A 14,898-nucleotide genomic window follows, 5' to 3' on the forward strand; every position below is an offset into this window, starting at 1 on the left:
TTTTAGTCTCTCCTTCTATATCTCCTGTTTCAAATCTTCCCGTTGCGTGATGAGACAACCGAATAGGCCCACAGTGGCACCGTTCAGATCAAGTCTTGCCAGCGCCTCTCTCTCAAGCCCTTGTGTCTTCACATCAGTCTGCGTGCTAATGACGCTGATCTGTAGCACAGAAACTCGTTCACCAATAACCGTCGAGTCGACCCCGAGGGTGAGTGGCACTTGTGCACGGAATTATTCAGACGTCAGACACGGTTATACTGATTACACACGTAGACGCGCCCGTGATGTCGTCAACGGGAGATATCCACTGTGGGTTGTGAACAGCCACGGTGTGTAAGTGCATTGAAATAGAGTGTACCCAATCTTAGTTTTTTATTACAGAGACAGACAATTGATTTGCGTGCATGATGCTCTGGGACGATAACATTGTACTAGGAGGTAGTGAATAAGTTATGATGAAACGTGATTTTTCTCCCCAGACTCCCCAGAAACACTGTTGAATCACTTTTCAACCCATTTACCAACGTTGTAAAAACACTGTGGCAACTTTCACATTGGGTCTCAATATTAAACTGTGTTAGGCTAGGTGTTACAAACTCTCCCCAGATGTAAGCGGCCTAGGGCGGGGAAAGGATGCAACGCTGCAACCCCAATATGTATCTGGCAAGTGAGACCGGGTAACAGGGAACACTGGACACAGGGATAAATAGACATTCAAAGGTTTATTGGCTGAGACATAACCCCGACAAGGTTACAAGGGGACGGAGAGCGTTGCCAAAGAAAAGAACGAATCAAAACCACCCTGTCTGCCTATCCACACTCTAGCTAAACAAAAGTACAAGGGGTGGTACCCGCTCCTTACCTAATGTTCCTCACAGGAACAGGTGACTACTAGCCTGACGTTGTCATACTCATAATTCTAGTCAGAATATGAGTCTGAGAACTCTCCGTTGGGCTTTAACGAGCCTGGAAAACAAATGCCTCTTCGCTCAGTTGGATAGATCTACAACCAATCAGAGCAACAGAGTATGTGACGTATGTTAAGCACCGCATAGTTGTTGTCAACAGAACTAAACTACAAGCAGACTTGAAGCATGCTTGAAGAATGAATACAAACGATTTTTGCCGGTGTTGTAAAATTAATTTAAGGGTAGGGAGAGTACTTGTTCACACGGTCAACCTTTTTGAGCGAAACAATAAAGGGCAATGCATATACGAAGTTCTCCGTTTAGGATTACAACTCCATCGGGGCCAGCTGATAAATTAAACTTTTACTGTGTAAAAAAAAACTTTTTCTGTGTTCCTCTTTCAAAATGAATGCGCTGTCGATGTCTTCTAAAACAGACTCGATGGCAGTATCATAACATCCCAGATCTCCAGCGGTAGCCATGTTTGTTCAAAACTAATTCAACTTAAGCGCTCTTTTGTGACGTGGGTGATTACGTTACTGTTGATCATCTGTCCATCATCGTATAAAGCCCGCCCTGGCAATTTAATTGGTTCGCCCAGATTCTGGTTTTCTGTAGTTGGTCCCCAATACGAGACCCTCCAGACCCAACTTCCCGACCAAATTTTTTTGGGGGCGGGGAGAAGTTGGGCTGGCAGCCAGGCTAGGTGACTACCTACGTGAGGGAAGATGTAATCTACCATGGGTAGCTTGCCTGTCCCCTTGTTCCCTGCCAGGGGGCCAAAAGAAAAGCTACACCGAGTGTAGACTAAAATGAACCCAATAATATACAAAACAAGGGAGAACAAACACAAACGAACGAACCAAAGTCAAAAACAGCACATAGCTAAGACATCAAACAGAACACTGGCACAGGGTCTGGCAGCTCTCTCCTCCCAGTCAAACTGCGCGGCTTCTTAAGCGGTCTCCCGTTGGCTGCGCGGAGGATGATTGGTCGTAAGCGGGGTACGGGACTGGCCAATCAGCACGCGACTGTAAGGAGGAGGTAGTGGGGAGGGGACAAAAAGAGACAACCAACAGAACCACATAACACAGCACAGTACACAATAACAGGGGTCGTAACACTAGGCCTAGAGATACTCTCCAGACTGACTGATTTGCAGAATCACTTCCAAGACCATAGTCTACTCTCCACTTTGCCCAGAAAAGCCATGTTCCATATCGCATCTCTTAATAACATTGAGTTGGTTGAAAAGCAATATTCAAACTCTTATTGCGAAAATTCCCTCTCCGGAATTCTGTTTGTAAACTAAGAACAATGTTGCGATTCAGATTGCTTCTAGATGGATTGAACATGGCAACATTGTGCAGTGGTTGGATGAAGAAGGGTTGTCCTCTTTGTAGAAGAATGATTGGTTTTTAGAACTCACTGACAACGTAACGTTCTGTTGAAAGTTTCAGAATCTCGCATGGCTTGACAGTAAATGTAGGCTACATACATTTTTAGGAGGCAATTTTCATCTTGAGGAAAAAAAAACTGTTAAAGCACACAGAGTGGAATAAAAAAATATTTTAAGTAAGTTACTCTGACATAAGATGCATCAAGTAACTCAAGATGTGCCCGAGCATGGCATCACCATATGGACAAGACCAACAGCTAAACTCATAGATTAACTATGTGTAGAAAATTTCTACACATAGTTAAGAAGTGAAATACACATGTGTATTTCACTTCTTGATTCAGCTCATATTCACACATATCAGGTTTGAATCTAAAAGCAGCCTCTCCAACACCTTTCCTAACCCTCGAACACACACACAGCCTCATACACACACACAACTTCATACACACAACTCAGTCATCCAAGTGTGGTTACTCAAGCTGATAAAAGGCAACAGCAATGTACACATTGTTGGATTTGCTGACAGGAGTTTGATTTCAGTCCAGAATTCCTCAAGTAAAACTCATTTTCTACAATCATGAACATTCTATGTCTCTTCTAGCTTTGCCCTCCCCTTCTCTCTCTTTCTCTCTTTCTCTCTGTCTCTATCGCTCTCTCTCCCTCTCTCTCTCTCTCTCTCTCTCTCTCTCTCTCTCTCTCTCTTTCTCTCTCTCTCTCTCTCTCTCTCTCTCTCTCTCTCTCTCTTGTGCATCCCACTCTCACGGTGTATATCTCTTTAAAGCATGCACGTACGCACACACTCGTACACACACACACTCTTTCTATACATGCCTCCCCCTCACCTTACGGTTGGTTGTTGAAGACAGTCGTGTCTCATAAGCTCTGTCAGCGGACTGAGAGATGAGTGAACCCATGATGATACTGCACCACCAGGAACTGTTCAGAACTTGTCAAAATACTCAGAGTGAGAAGAGGAAGTCTCACAGACCTCAGACACACACAGAGGAGAAGACACCCTGAAACGTTGTTACATTTCATCTACTTTTCAGAGGGGGATGCCAGGAGCCAGAAGAGAAAACCACATGACTCTGTTGAATTCTTCCCACATGGAAAGTGAATTGCAAAATACATGAGTTGTGCTTTATTGACATCTTAAACACATAATAAATGTTTATAGTCCTACTCAGGCCATAGCTCAGGGCATCATGTCATTAATCGCTTGGGAAATGTTCTTCAAATTGAATGCAAATCAAAACTGAAAAGATCTCACTGGGGCATAACTGACCTCAGAGCTGTAGTCTAGATACATCTGCTTTGTTAAATTAGGATTAGTTCCATCATTTTCATTGGGCTGTAGTTACAAGCTTCCCAAGAGTTGTGTGGTTTGTTTACGTTAGTCAGAGATAAGTATTTCCCTTTACTCCCAGTAGGCCCAGAATGAGACCAGCTGGTCCATTTGAAAGTGACTCCCAGCCACCCTTTTCCCTGGCCTGGATCTCTATCTACCGTAGAGTGTCTTGTGCTGTTGCCATGTGAACATGAAAACGTTAAGTGCTTGTGAATGCACCCAGGCACCACACCTTTGTGGCCTGGAGGGAGTTGAAACCTACTTTGATTGTCCATCACTCTTCACAGTAATCTCCTGTCAGCACTTAGGGGCAGAGAGAGATAGCAGGGAGCAAGAGAGTGAGAAGGAGAGAGATAGAGAGAATGAGAGAGTGAGAGAGCATAAAGAGAAAGAGAGCAGAGAGAGATAGGAACACGGAGTGAAAGTGAGAAAGAAGGAGAGAATCCGAGAATAGAGAGAGAGAGGGGCAAGGAGACTTGGAGTGAGAAAGGAGAGAGAGAGTAGCGAGCGGCAACCCAGACCTCCCTGAACGCCTACTCCACACTCTGAAGCGGCACATGCCTTCCAGAGAGCGTTCAGAGGCAGCATCTGTTTAAGATCTGTTCATCAGCTGCTTTGTTACCCTTCTTCTTGTCAGCCGGGGCCAAATGAGACAGATGAGCGATGTGTCAAGCACAGGACTGCTTGTGTCTGTCTATGTTGAGGCGCCTGTCTGTCTCTCTGTACCTGCCTGTGTCTGTCTGTGTTAGAGCACCTGTCTGTCTCTCTGTACCTGCCTGTGTCTGTCTGTGTTAGAGCACCTGTCTGTCTTTCCGTACCTATGTCTATCAGTGCTACTAGACCTGTCTGTCTCTCTGTACCTGACTGTTCCTGGAGACAAGCAACCAACTGTGGAGAGCCGCTAACTGGGATTAGTTCAATTCATTTGACCTGATGAACTTGGATGAGAAGCAGTGGGCTAAGACTGAGAGAGTGAGACTGAGAGAGTGAGAGGGTGTGTTGATATAGGTGAAGAGTGAGAGAGTGAGAGAGTGTGTTGATGCAGGTGAGGGACCTGGCCCGCTCCAGGAAGGCCTCAGTTCATGTGATGTACACTCTACCCAGTGAGCCACCATGGCGCCCCACACATAGACTACATCATAAATAATTTAATACATGTAAGCGTGTGTGTGTGGATCAGCCAAGCATTGTAAAAAGACTATTTAACAGCCCTCATAAACCCAGGACATTAAGCAAAACAGATCCAGATCCTCAATCTCTCCCATAATTCAGTCATTTCCATCTCTTCCATCTCTCTCTCGCTTTCTCTCTCTCTCTCTCTCTCTCTCTCTCTCTCTCTCTCTCTCTCTCTCTCTTTCTCATCACCCTCTCTTTCTCCCTCTCTTGCTGTCTCTCTCACCTTCAATCTCTATTTCACACTTTCTCTCCCTCCTCCTCTATCTGGCAGTGTTCTCTCCATCCTGACCACCTACCACTCCTATAAGAGTGGGACTCATGTCAGTGCTGGTGTGTGATCTCTCCCTGCACCAGTCACAGGTTGTTCCCCCAGCAAGCTGCCTCACATTATACACCATTCAAACGTTCTTAGATGTTGAAAATCAATCAGTGCAATAAGCACATTAGGAGACTAATAGTGGCAATTTCACACCACTGGAAGCTAGTTTGGAAAAATAATATACACTTTTCTCTGGGTGGGAAACTTTTATCCTGGTGGTGCTGGTGGTCATGATGAAGGTGTACCAGCCCTGTACCCAGAGGGTCTGTGTCATGTCATCACTGTTCAGGTCACTCTCCTTTTAGTCCTGTTACCTGCAGTCATACAGTCTCCAGTGACTGTGCACGTGTGTAATGTAATTCTTATTACATTACACATTCTTATTATGTGGGGGCTGTGTGTGTGTGTGTGTGTGTGTGTGTGTGTGTGTGTGTGTGTGTGTGTGTGTGTGTGTGTGTGTGTGTGTGTGTGTGTGTGTGTGTGTCTTTGTGTGTGTGAGGTGGGGCACTTCTGGTGTTGCATTGTAAGGTTGGGTAATACAAAGTCTTTTATGGTTGGACCACATATTAGAACCAGCTGTTTCCAGCTCACATATGCTATTTGTGTGTGTGTGTGTGTGTGTGTGTCAGGGCAGGAAATTATCCCCACTCCCCCCACCCCAGCAAAACCACCCTCACCACCTACAAAACATCAATGACACATCAGCAAGCCTGTTCACCAGATCTAGTTGGCTTGTGTGTCTTTCTGCTCTATAGTGTGCATTTAGGTATTTTATAAAACCATGTATGTGTGTATGTCTCTGTAGGTATCTGTAGTTCCACATGCTTGTGATTCTACATGTATGTCCTTCTTAATGTTGTTTCCTGTCAAGTATCAGGTGACCTTTGACCTCACCAACACTCAGTTGTCAATTTCCTCTTCCTGGATGAAGCACCTGGGTGTAGTTATCCTTTTTCACCAGCCAGAGGGTATCCTGTGTGTGTTGGTGTACTGAGGCCCCTGAAATCTGGTTTTGACACCATCATGTGATTGGTCCTCATTAGTGTCCTACCTTTCACAAGTCTTCACAGGTTTCTGGTGTTGAGAAGCAGTGTGTGTGTGTGTGTGTGTGTGTGTGTGTGTGTGTGTGTGTGTGTGTGTGTGTGTGTGTGTGTGTGTGTGTGTGTGTGTGTGTGTGTGTGTGTGCATAAAATTGGTACAGGAAAACTGCTTTCATACCTCCATGTTTTATCATTCAGGATATTCTGGAGAGGCCTTCCATATACCAGCCTGAGGTGATGGATAGCAGGTTTTGCACTGGCTGTTTGAAGCAGGCACATTCACAGGACACCCATAGGTGCATTAAGGTCCTTCCTGTAATTATATATTTTGCAACAAACATATCTACATACACAATGGACACACATACACACACCTACATACACAAACACATACAACACAGATGTGCACATTCATACAAAAATCTATTCACTCTTGTACATACCTACTTTTTCATACACACGCAGACACAAACATATGCACAAACACACACATGCACACACACACACATGTATGGAGTATCTGGAGCAAGCTCCAGTGAAAGCTTTGGAACATTACGTTCCTATGAATGATGGTTTTAATGTTCCATCCTCTCCCATTAGACCATCCATCACACAAGCATCACTCAGACATCAAGGAGAGAGGGATGGAGGGAGGAGAGGGATGGAGGGGGGGAAGGAGGGAGGGAGAAAGAGAGATATGGGAGAGGGGAGGTATGGGGGAGGAGAGAGAAGGAAAGACAGAAATACGAGGGTGGAGGAGAAAGGAGGTAAGAGTTTAGTAGGAGCAGGAGGGGTTGAAGGAGAGATAGAAAGAGGAGAGAATGAGAGGCAGAATAGGAATGAATGAGGAGATGGAGGGAGAGAGGACTGGATGGCGTGAGCAGAAATGAATGAGACAAGCAGTGCTGTGTGGTGGAGGGAGGAGAGAGGGAGGAAAGAAGAAGAGATAAAATGGGGGACTGAGAGCAGAGCTGGAGAGAGAGAGATGAGAGTCATTTAGACAGACTGATGCTGATGAGAGAAGGCTTGAGATCTCTCAAATTGTGATAACGGTACAGCAATGTGTATGTGTGTGTCTGTGTAAACAGTATGGGCGTGGGTGTGTGTGTGTGTGTGCATGCTTGTGAGTGCGTGTGCATGCATGTGTCTAACATTGAGGCTGGGCCTGATAGGTATAATAATACGTGTTGAAACTACTGCAGCAAACACACCATTGTTAACATCAATACAGACACACACCATTTTAAACATCAGTACAGAACATGTCCTATAACTCATGGTCCTAATTTCATCAGTGTGTTGCGATGCTGTAAATATTGTTTGTCGGTTTACATCAAATGTTGTGTAAATGCTACCTACATGCAGTGTAGGAGAATAAATAGAATATTGATTCACAGAAACCTTCAAGTGTTTACTGAAGCCTCTACCACCTGTTCACCTCTCTCTCTCCCTCTATTTCATTATTTCCTTCTCTCTTTCTCTCTGTTTCTTGCTCTCTCGCTCTCTCTTTTTCATAACCCATTCCCTTTTTTGAAAGATCCAGGATAATGGAATTCCTGTGTTGAATACCTATGAAGGCCAGATTTGTTATGGACAATGACAGAGCTATTGTAAAAGCTGACATTACTGGCCTGTTATTTGCTTTTATACTTGCGAACATAAACTGAACATTTAGTAAATCGCAGTCTGGTATGACATCACAACAACTGTACCAAGAAGTGAGTGTTTTTGTTTTAGCTGCCACTGTCTGTGTTATTACCATCGACTCTTCTTCAAATCAAGAGCCATGATCACATCAAACACGAAACCATTATAATCTAGTTGTGTTATTCAATCTCAGTCCAAACAGGAGAAAGTATCTTACCTAGAAACCAAACAAGTATGGGAGACTCCTCAATCTGACCCTACTCAGTAAAGACTGGGGTGTTTCTACACTGTTTGTAACTGGACAGTCCTCAATCTCTGACCACTACGGACAGAGAAAGATAGAAGGAGACTTGCAATCACCCTTCCTAACCACTAGATGATGCCCTTTCTCTGTGGTGGTGGTCAACACATGGTATTTCGCCACCATCTAGTGGAGATCCATTTATCAGTATGAGATCCAGACCAGTCTTTCCCAACCCTGGTCATCAGGACCTCCTGCCCTGCATGTTTTAGATGTTTCCCTGCTCCAACACACCTGATTCAAATGAATCAAGCTTCTGCTGAGCTTAATAATGACCCATTCCTTCATAATGACCCATTCCAAACATCTAAAACATTCAGGGCAGAGGGTCCTGAGGACCGGGTTTAGGAAGCACTGATCTACACTAGATTCATAATTTATTCTGGAGCTATGTATGTCGTCTGTGGTCAGAAACAAAGAATACCAGGATTTCCACTTGAAAGGTTCATATGTAGGACTTACAGGTTAATGAGATCTTCTCCTGCTTTACAATCAAATGTTCCATCTCTCAACAAATAACCATACTCTTCTGTTTTTAGATTCATAACACAGCATCGATATTTTATCAAAAACAATCACGTTTTATTCAATTTATGCAAATTTGCAGCTACAAACAATGAAAGAAAAAGCTCAGCTATCTTGCCTAAATATGACATGAGAGAAAACAACAACAGTCCTCAACTCTCAAAACTCAACCCCCTCATTCTGTACAAAACTCTACAATAAATTACTGTCTCTACTGCAATATCATCAGAGAGAAAGAAGAATATTAACAACCACTCAGCCATTTTACTTCTTTAGAGAAAAGTATAAATTGGCACATTTACAAACAGTCCTGGTCTCTTCAGTTCTCAGACACCACTGGAAAGAAAAAATAAAATTTGAGTTGACTATTTGAACATTCAGTAAATATTGTAGTCTACCTATACTATGTGTAACTGTAACTATAATTACATGTTATACTATACAATTTAATATAGGTATTGACATTACATATATGCAGTATATTGACATATGCAGTATGCACTGTATATACACACATGTATATAACTATACAGTATATCTATAGTTAGACTATAGTGTATAGTAAGAACTACTGAACATTGGGGCTTGTATAGCTCAGATGCACAGCATATCATTTGACTGCAGATGAACAGGTCCCAGGTTCAAATCCCCCTGTACCCTTAGAATAAAAGTGTCTATTAAACAGATACATCAATCCATCCTACTTACCCCAGGCCCCTATGCAGCTCCTACTCTTTAATTCTCCTTCTGTAACAGAGACACGTTAGAAGGATGGTTAACTAAGCACCAAGCCAGCCTGAAGTAAACCCAGCAGGTAGGAAGAGACTCAGACATGAGGAAGCGAGTCAGACATGAGGAAGAGAGTCACACATGAGGAAGAGAGTCAGACGTAAGGAAGAGAGTCAGATGTGAGGAAGAGAGTCAGACATGAGGAAGAGTCAGACATGAGGAAGAGAGTCAGACATGAGGAAGAGTCAGACATGAGGAAGAGAGTCAGACATGGAGGAAGAGAGTCAGACATGAGAAAAAGAGTCAGACATGAGGAAGAAAGTCAGACATGAGGAAGAGAGTCAGACAGGGAGGAAGAGAGTCAGACATTGAGAAAGGGAGTCAAACATGAGGAAGAGAGTCAGACATGAGGAAGAGAGTCAGACATGGAGGAAGAGAGTCAGACATGAGGAAGAGAGTCAGAAATGAGGAAGAGAGTCAGCCATGGAGGAAGAGAGTCAGAGGAGCATGTGTGTTACCTTCTCCTGTGTGTCAGCAGCAGTGGAGTCTGAGGAAATACAAGGACGAGTTAGACACATCTTTCACCACGCTGATAGACTGATTAATTGGTTATTGATAGATCTACTGATTAGATGGTTATTTTGGTTTTTATTTGGTTAGTAGATTAGTGGATGGCTGGATGCATGTCTGTATAGATGAATAGATAGATGTATACAGTAGATAGATGGATGATGGTATATTTACCAGAGCTGCTGACTGTCCAGGAGAAGACCTTGATCAAACCATAGAGTCCCAGCGCCACGGCAACCATCGCCATGGAGTCCTCAATAGAGGGAGTGCTGACTCCTGAGAGCGACAGAGAGAAAAAGAAATTAGATGATATAAACCATACTTTTCTATTAAATCATCAAAATATCACATTATATTTTATTCTTTCATCATCGATGTGATCTGCGCATCAGTGTAAGACTACACTGTGCAGTATCTCAATCACAGTACATAGGCCATTGTAAATACATTTACACAGTACTTTACATAGTATCATAAACAATGGTTATGAATTTCATAAAATGGTTAAAGGCTGTGATAGGCCAGCGGTGCTGCTCCTCTCACCAATCACGTTGAGGGACACGCTGACTCGTCTGGTGCCCCCCTGGTGGACGGCCACACAGCTGACCTGCCCCCCCCGCTCCCCCCCCACCCTGGCTGGGTCCAGCTCCAGACGGGAGCTCTGGCTGTAGGTGCCGTCAGAGGCCTGCCTGTGGCCCGTCACGCTGCCCCGGCCCAGGTCCTGGACCCCCCCTGCCCCGCTCAGCTCCCAGCCCAGCTCCAGGGACAGGGGGGCGAAGCCTGACGCCTCACACTGCACCACCACCAGCTGGCCCGGGGCGGAGAGGGGGAGCGGGGAGGGGGAGATGGAGAGGGAGGGGGGCTCTGGGAGAGACAGAGGAGGAGAGATATATACAGAGGAGAGGGAGGAGGAGAGATACAGAAAGGAGGAAAGAGACAAAGAGGAGGAGAGATTACAAAGAGGAGGGAGAGAGGAGGAGAAAGGGAGGAGGAGAAGGAATAGAGAGAGGGAGGGACAGCCAGAAGGTCAGAGTGAGGTATTAAAGGGTGATCACCACTTTCATGTTCTCGTATTGTATTGTCCATGTAAGAGGCTGTTACTGTAATAAGAATTAGTGCATGAATAACTCTTTAATGAATCTTCATGCTGCAGCCTCACTCTCTATCTCCAGATATGGTTATAATATCAATTTCCTATTTTAATAGTATATTTAGAGTGCATATGAGTGTATTGTAGCTGAGTCTCACCCACTATTTCCAGGTCCACCGCCACCTGAGCCAGCAGATAGGGCAGATACACTGTGCAGATGTACGTTCCAGAGTGGCGCACCTGGGCTTCCTGCAGGATCAGTGATGCGTTTCCTGTCTTGTGGAGGGCATTGATGTCCAGCCCCGCCCCTGCCTCCCAGTTATCAGCTAATCGGTCGCCCTTGCCGTCGTAGGCCAGGACCAATCGTCCGTCGCCCCTGAACTGGTACCGCCACTCCATGGCAAAGCCCGACCCGGACAGGGGAGAGGAGGGGTCCACCCAGAACCCACAGTCCAGGAGAACCGGTTCTCCCAGTCTGGACTGGACCCTCACGGTTCTACTGGACACACTGAGGATCACTGGGGAGGGGAGGAGTAGGGGGGTGAGGAACAGAGGCAGGCAGGCAGGGAGAAGAGGAAGGAAGGAGGGAGGTATGGACAGAGGGAGAGAAAAGGAAGGAGAGGGGAGGCAAAGAAAAAGTGGAAAGGAGGAGAATGAGAAAATCAGACTGATCTTGCATTGACGTTAACCTCTCCCAGTCTCAGCTGGTCTGTATCTAATGTAGATGTCTGCACCTTGGGGTTCTTTAGTTGCCGTAGGAGCGCGCATGACACTGGACAGGGTCAGCTGTCTGTCAAGGCCCTGCAAGGCAGCCGAGTACCAATCAGCTTGCAGGTAGATGGGGCTGAGGGCAGAGTGTGTGAGCGGAGCGGCCCATTGGACGGTGGAGGGCTGCGGCAGGAAAGGGTTGAGCTCACACTGGGGTTTCTCCACAGCACCCCCTGGTGGGTGGAGGGAGGAGTGGCAGAAGGTGGCAGCAGGGTCTGGAACACACAGGAATCACAAGGGGGATTCTCAGGGATTATCAGTGAGATGTGAAGTATCAACCAGCTTTACTGTATCATCAAACTAAACTGATTGAGGTTAGAAGTCACTGCTGGTTTTCCAACTGAAGGGCATCTCAGTGTGTCAAACATGATCTGAACCACCTCCTCTATCTTCTCACACATATTTTCAACACATAACGTGACGTTAAAACCGACCTGTGATGTAATAAACCCTCTCTGGGTTTATGTCTGACGACGGTTTCAGTAGTGACCCAGTTCCTTGGCTTTCTGGGTCGGTTCTGATGACCAACAGTGATTTCTCCTGTGTCATAGCCGCAGGGAACCCTCTGCCTGGCTTCTCCTGCACGAACCAGCACTCCAGAACCGGGCAAGTCGACGCACCGACTGGAGAAGGAGACAGCGATGTAGCTTGTTTTGCGCATTTTATCTATAGAAATCAACTTTTAAGACAAACTGTTCACATATCTGATACATCTATGAAAAATAACTGTTAAGGTTTTCTTTACATAAAAGTAGATATAATGTACGCCATAGGTGCAAATGGCTTTGGCTTACCGTGCAGGAAGTAAGTTAATGCGAGCAAAGAAAGCTTGTAAATTGTCGAAATATTTGCCATGATTGTTGTCGATGGACAGTTGTACCAATCTGTCTGCAGTTTTAAGTTTTCACGAAGGCCGTTTCTTCACGAAGAAGTGTTTTGGCCGTTGGATTTCCCCTAAAATTCCACTCTTTCTTTCGCTTTCACTTTGCAGTTTGCACGCATGATCATCCACACGGTGGCAATCTAACACCAGTTTTGGTCAGAGTACATGAGCGAATAGCGGCCTATGACCAGCTGGGGTTATTTCAGGACATGATCAGATCCTGGAAAACCGAATATTTTAAACATTGTGAATTTTGCATCTTGAAACAGTATATAACTTTATCCATGCCCTCCTGATTTCTCTATGCATCTGAAACAATTTTGAAAATATCAAGGCATGTTTTAATGCAATAATCATTTTTACAGATCCTGATCTGAACTTGCTCATGTTAAGCTCATTTGTAATTAAACTTTAATCGACAAGCAATATGCCAGAAATAGCCTGGTCTCGAGAATCCAGACAAACAGGGTGGCATAAAGCATGTAATGGTTGAAAGAGAGCCGTGTAAATAAAAGTATGGCTCTGGGTTGAAAGACAGGCAGACAGGAACCTCAACCCAACTTCCTGGTTGTCAGTCTGTTGTTGCCAGTTGGCACAGAAACACTCAAAGTGGATCGACCAGCCAGTCAAGTGACCGGCCAGCTGATTTCTCAGAAACAGCAGATGCAGTTTAGTGTTTCAACCTATAAGGGCACTGTTACCCAGCTCATAAGAAGGGACTTTCCAATCATAAACGGTCTGTATTCATTGACTGGTTTCAATGCCTCATCGGGGTCCATGACAAAATGCTCTCAAGGAGTGTTTACTAGTTCCAGAACAACATTATATTTTCTGAATTCTCAGTATTCCAGAATAAACATAACATCTCAATACAATGATGCCAAAACATTTGAAACATTGACTATAATACATGCTTGGCTCTTTTGTTTATGTTTTCATGACCATGTTGAAGTGCATGTTTCTTCTGAGAAGGCTGAAAGGTTTTAATGTCAGACAGGACGTGTTAACAGTAATTTACCGATCATCCTCACAATCAACGTTGCGTCTTGATACAACTTCCTCACAAAGAAAAGTAAGAAAAACTCAAGAATATCAAACAAGCAACAAAATCACTCTGCACAATTCCTTTCACATCGTGATAAAACATACTCGGTCTGTGTTATAGTTAACAATACATACAGTATACAAAACATTGTTATTATAACAATGTTGCACTAGAGATGTTGAAAAGTGTTCCCTCAGCTATGTGTATAAAGATGTGGAAAATCATAAGAAAGTATACAGTCATGCACAGTGTTGTTCATCTCAGGACTAGAGAAGAGATGACGCTCAAAATGGAGGAAGGAACAGGGTGTGACCCATATCCACCATCTTCTCCATCTGTATTGTGTGTGGGTGTGTCTGCATGTTGTGTAGACAGGTACTTTCCAAACCTTTGCTGCGTATGTGGTTTTATTGTTGCATTTTACAGCTTGATGCTGTTCAACTAAACCATATCAAAATCATACAGATCGTTCTCTTCTTTCTTTCGGTTTACTGCATGTTTTTTTTTTCTCATTTGAGACTACTTAGTTTTGTTTCTTACCAAACCCACCTACACCCATCAAAACCATTTTAATACATACATCATGATTAATCTTTAAAAGACTGCAGTAAATTATTCCTCAGGTTTAGTGTCATAGACCAACTGCATTTCTTAAAGCTTGGCCTCCTAGTTCACTCATAAAGTCATTAATGACAGTTCCAGTGTTTCTAGAATGGTCCCAAACATACAAATACAACATTCATACTGTCAGTGTCACTTTGTGCTACTTCACTCAGATTATCACTAATGTTAAATTGTATGTTTTTAAAGTACAATACATTCTAGTACTTTAAGAGATTTCTAAATGTAGTTTGATTGTAACCAACCCTTACAGGACACACACACACTCTGTAAATCTAGCAGACAAAGATATCCTCTGGTGTTCAGACACTGAGGCCTCATAACATTCTAGCTCCAGCACAACATGACAAAGACTCATTCTGTAAGGTAAAGTCTATAGGTATGAGTTAGAACATAGCTGACAGGAAGAGAACTAAAGCCAAAACATTGACAATCGTTACAGGGATGGGTTCACCAACCACCACAGGTTATGTAGTCTCATACTTTTCATTTCAGAATGAAGCTGTCTGGGATGCTGTAGTTTTCA

At 44.2% G+C, this 14,898-nt stretch overlaps 1 protein-coding gene across 1 annotated transcript; it reads right to left on the reverse strand.

Annotated features, from left to right (window-relative positions):
* Positions 1-8,701: 8,701 nt before the first annotated feature.
* On the reverse strand, positions 8,702-12,820 carry LOC124467092 (tapasin-like). The gene is made up of 9 exons (XM_047019219.1): positions 12,618-12,820; positions 12,258-12,446; positions 11,790-12,038; positions 11,214-11,573; positions 10,509-10,829; positions 10,140-10,241; positions 9,914-9,942; positions 9,375-9,413; positions 8,702-9,002 (listed from the first exon to the last, which is right to left on the reverse strand). The coding sequence occupies exons 1-8, from the start codon at positions 12,676-12,678 to the stop codon at positions 9,402-9,404; spliced, it is 1,323 nt and encodes a 440-aa protein (XP_046875175.1). The 5' UTR covers positions 12,679-12,820; the 3' UTR covers positions 8,702-9,002; positions 9,375-9,401.
* Positions 12,821-14,898: the final 2,078 nt, after the last annotated feature.

This window comes from Hypomesus transpacificus, chromosome 4 (genome assembly GCF_021917145.1).
Source record: "Hypomesus transpacificus isolate Combined female chromosome 4, fHypTra1, whole genome shotgun sequence".
Lineage (NCBI taxonomy): Eukaryota > Metazoa > Chordata > Actinopteri > Osmeriformes > Osmeridae > Hypomesus > Hypomesus transpacificus.

Excerpts from the sequence above, each read along its gene's own strand:
- LOC124467092 (XM_047019219.1), bottom strand. The coding sequence starts at position 12,678 with ATGGCAAATATTTCGACAATTTACAAGCTTTCTTTGCTCGCATTAACT. Across the intron at positions 10,242-10,508 it reads CGTGTCCCTCAACGTGATTG|GAGTCAGCACTCCCTCTATT; the intron begins GTGAGAGGAGCA and ends TGTCGCTCTCAG. Across the intron at positions 9,943-10,139 it reads CTGGACAGTCAGCAGCTCTG|ACTCCACTGCTGCTGACACA; the intron begins GTAAATATACCA and ends GTATTTCCTCAG.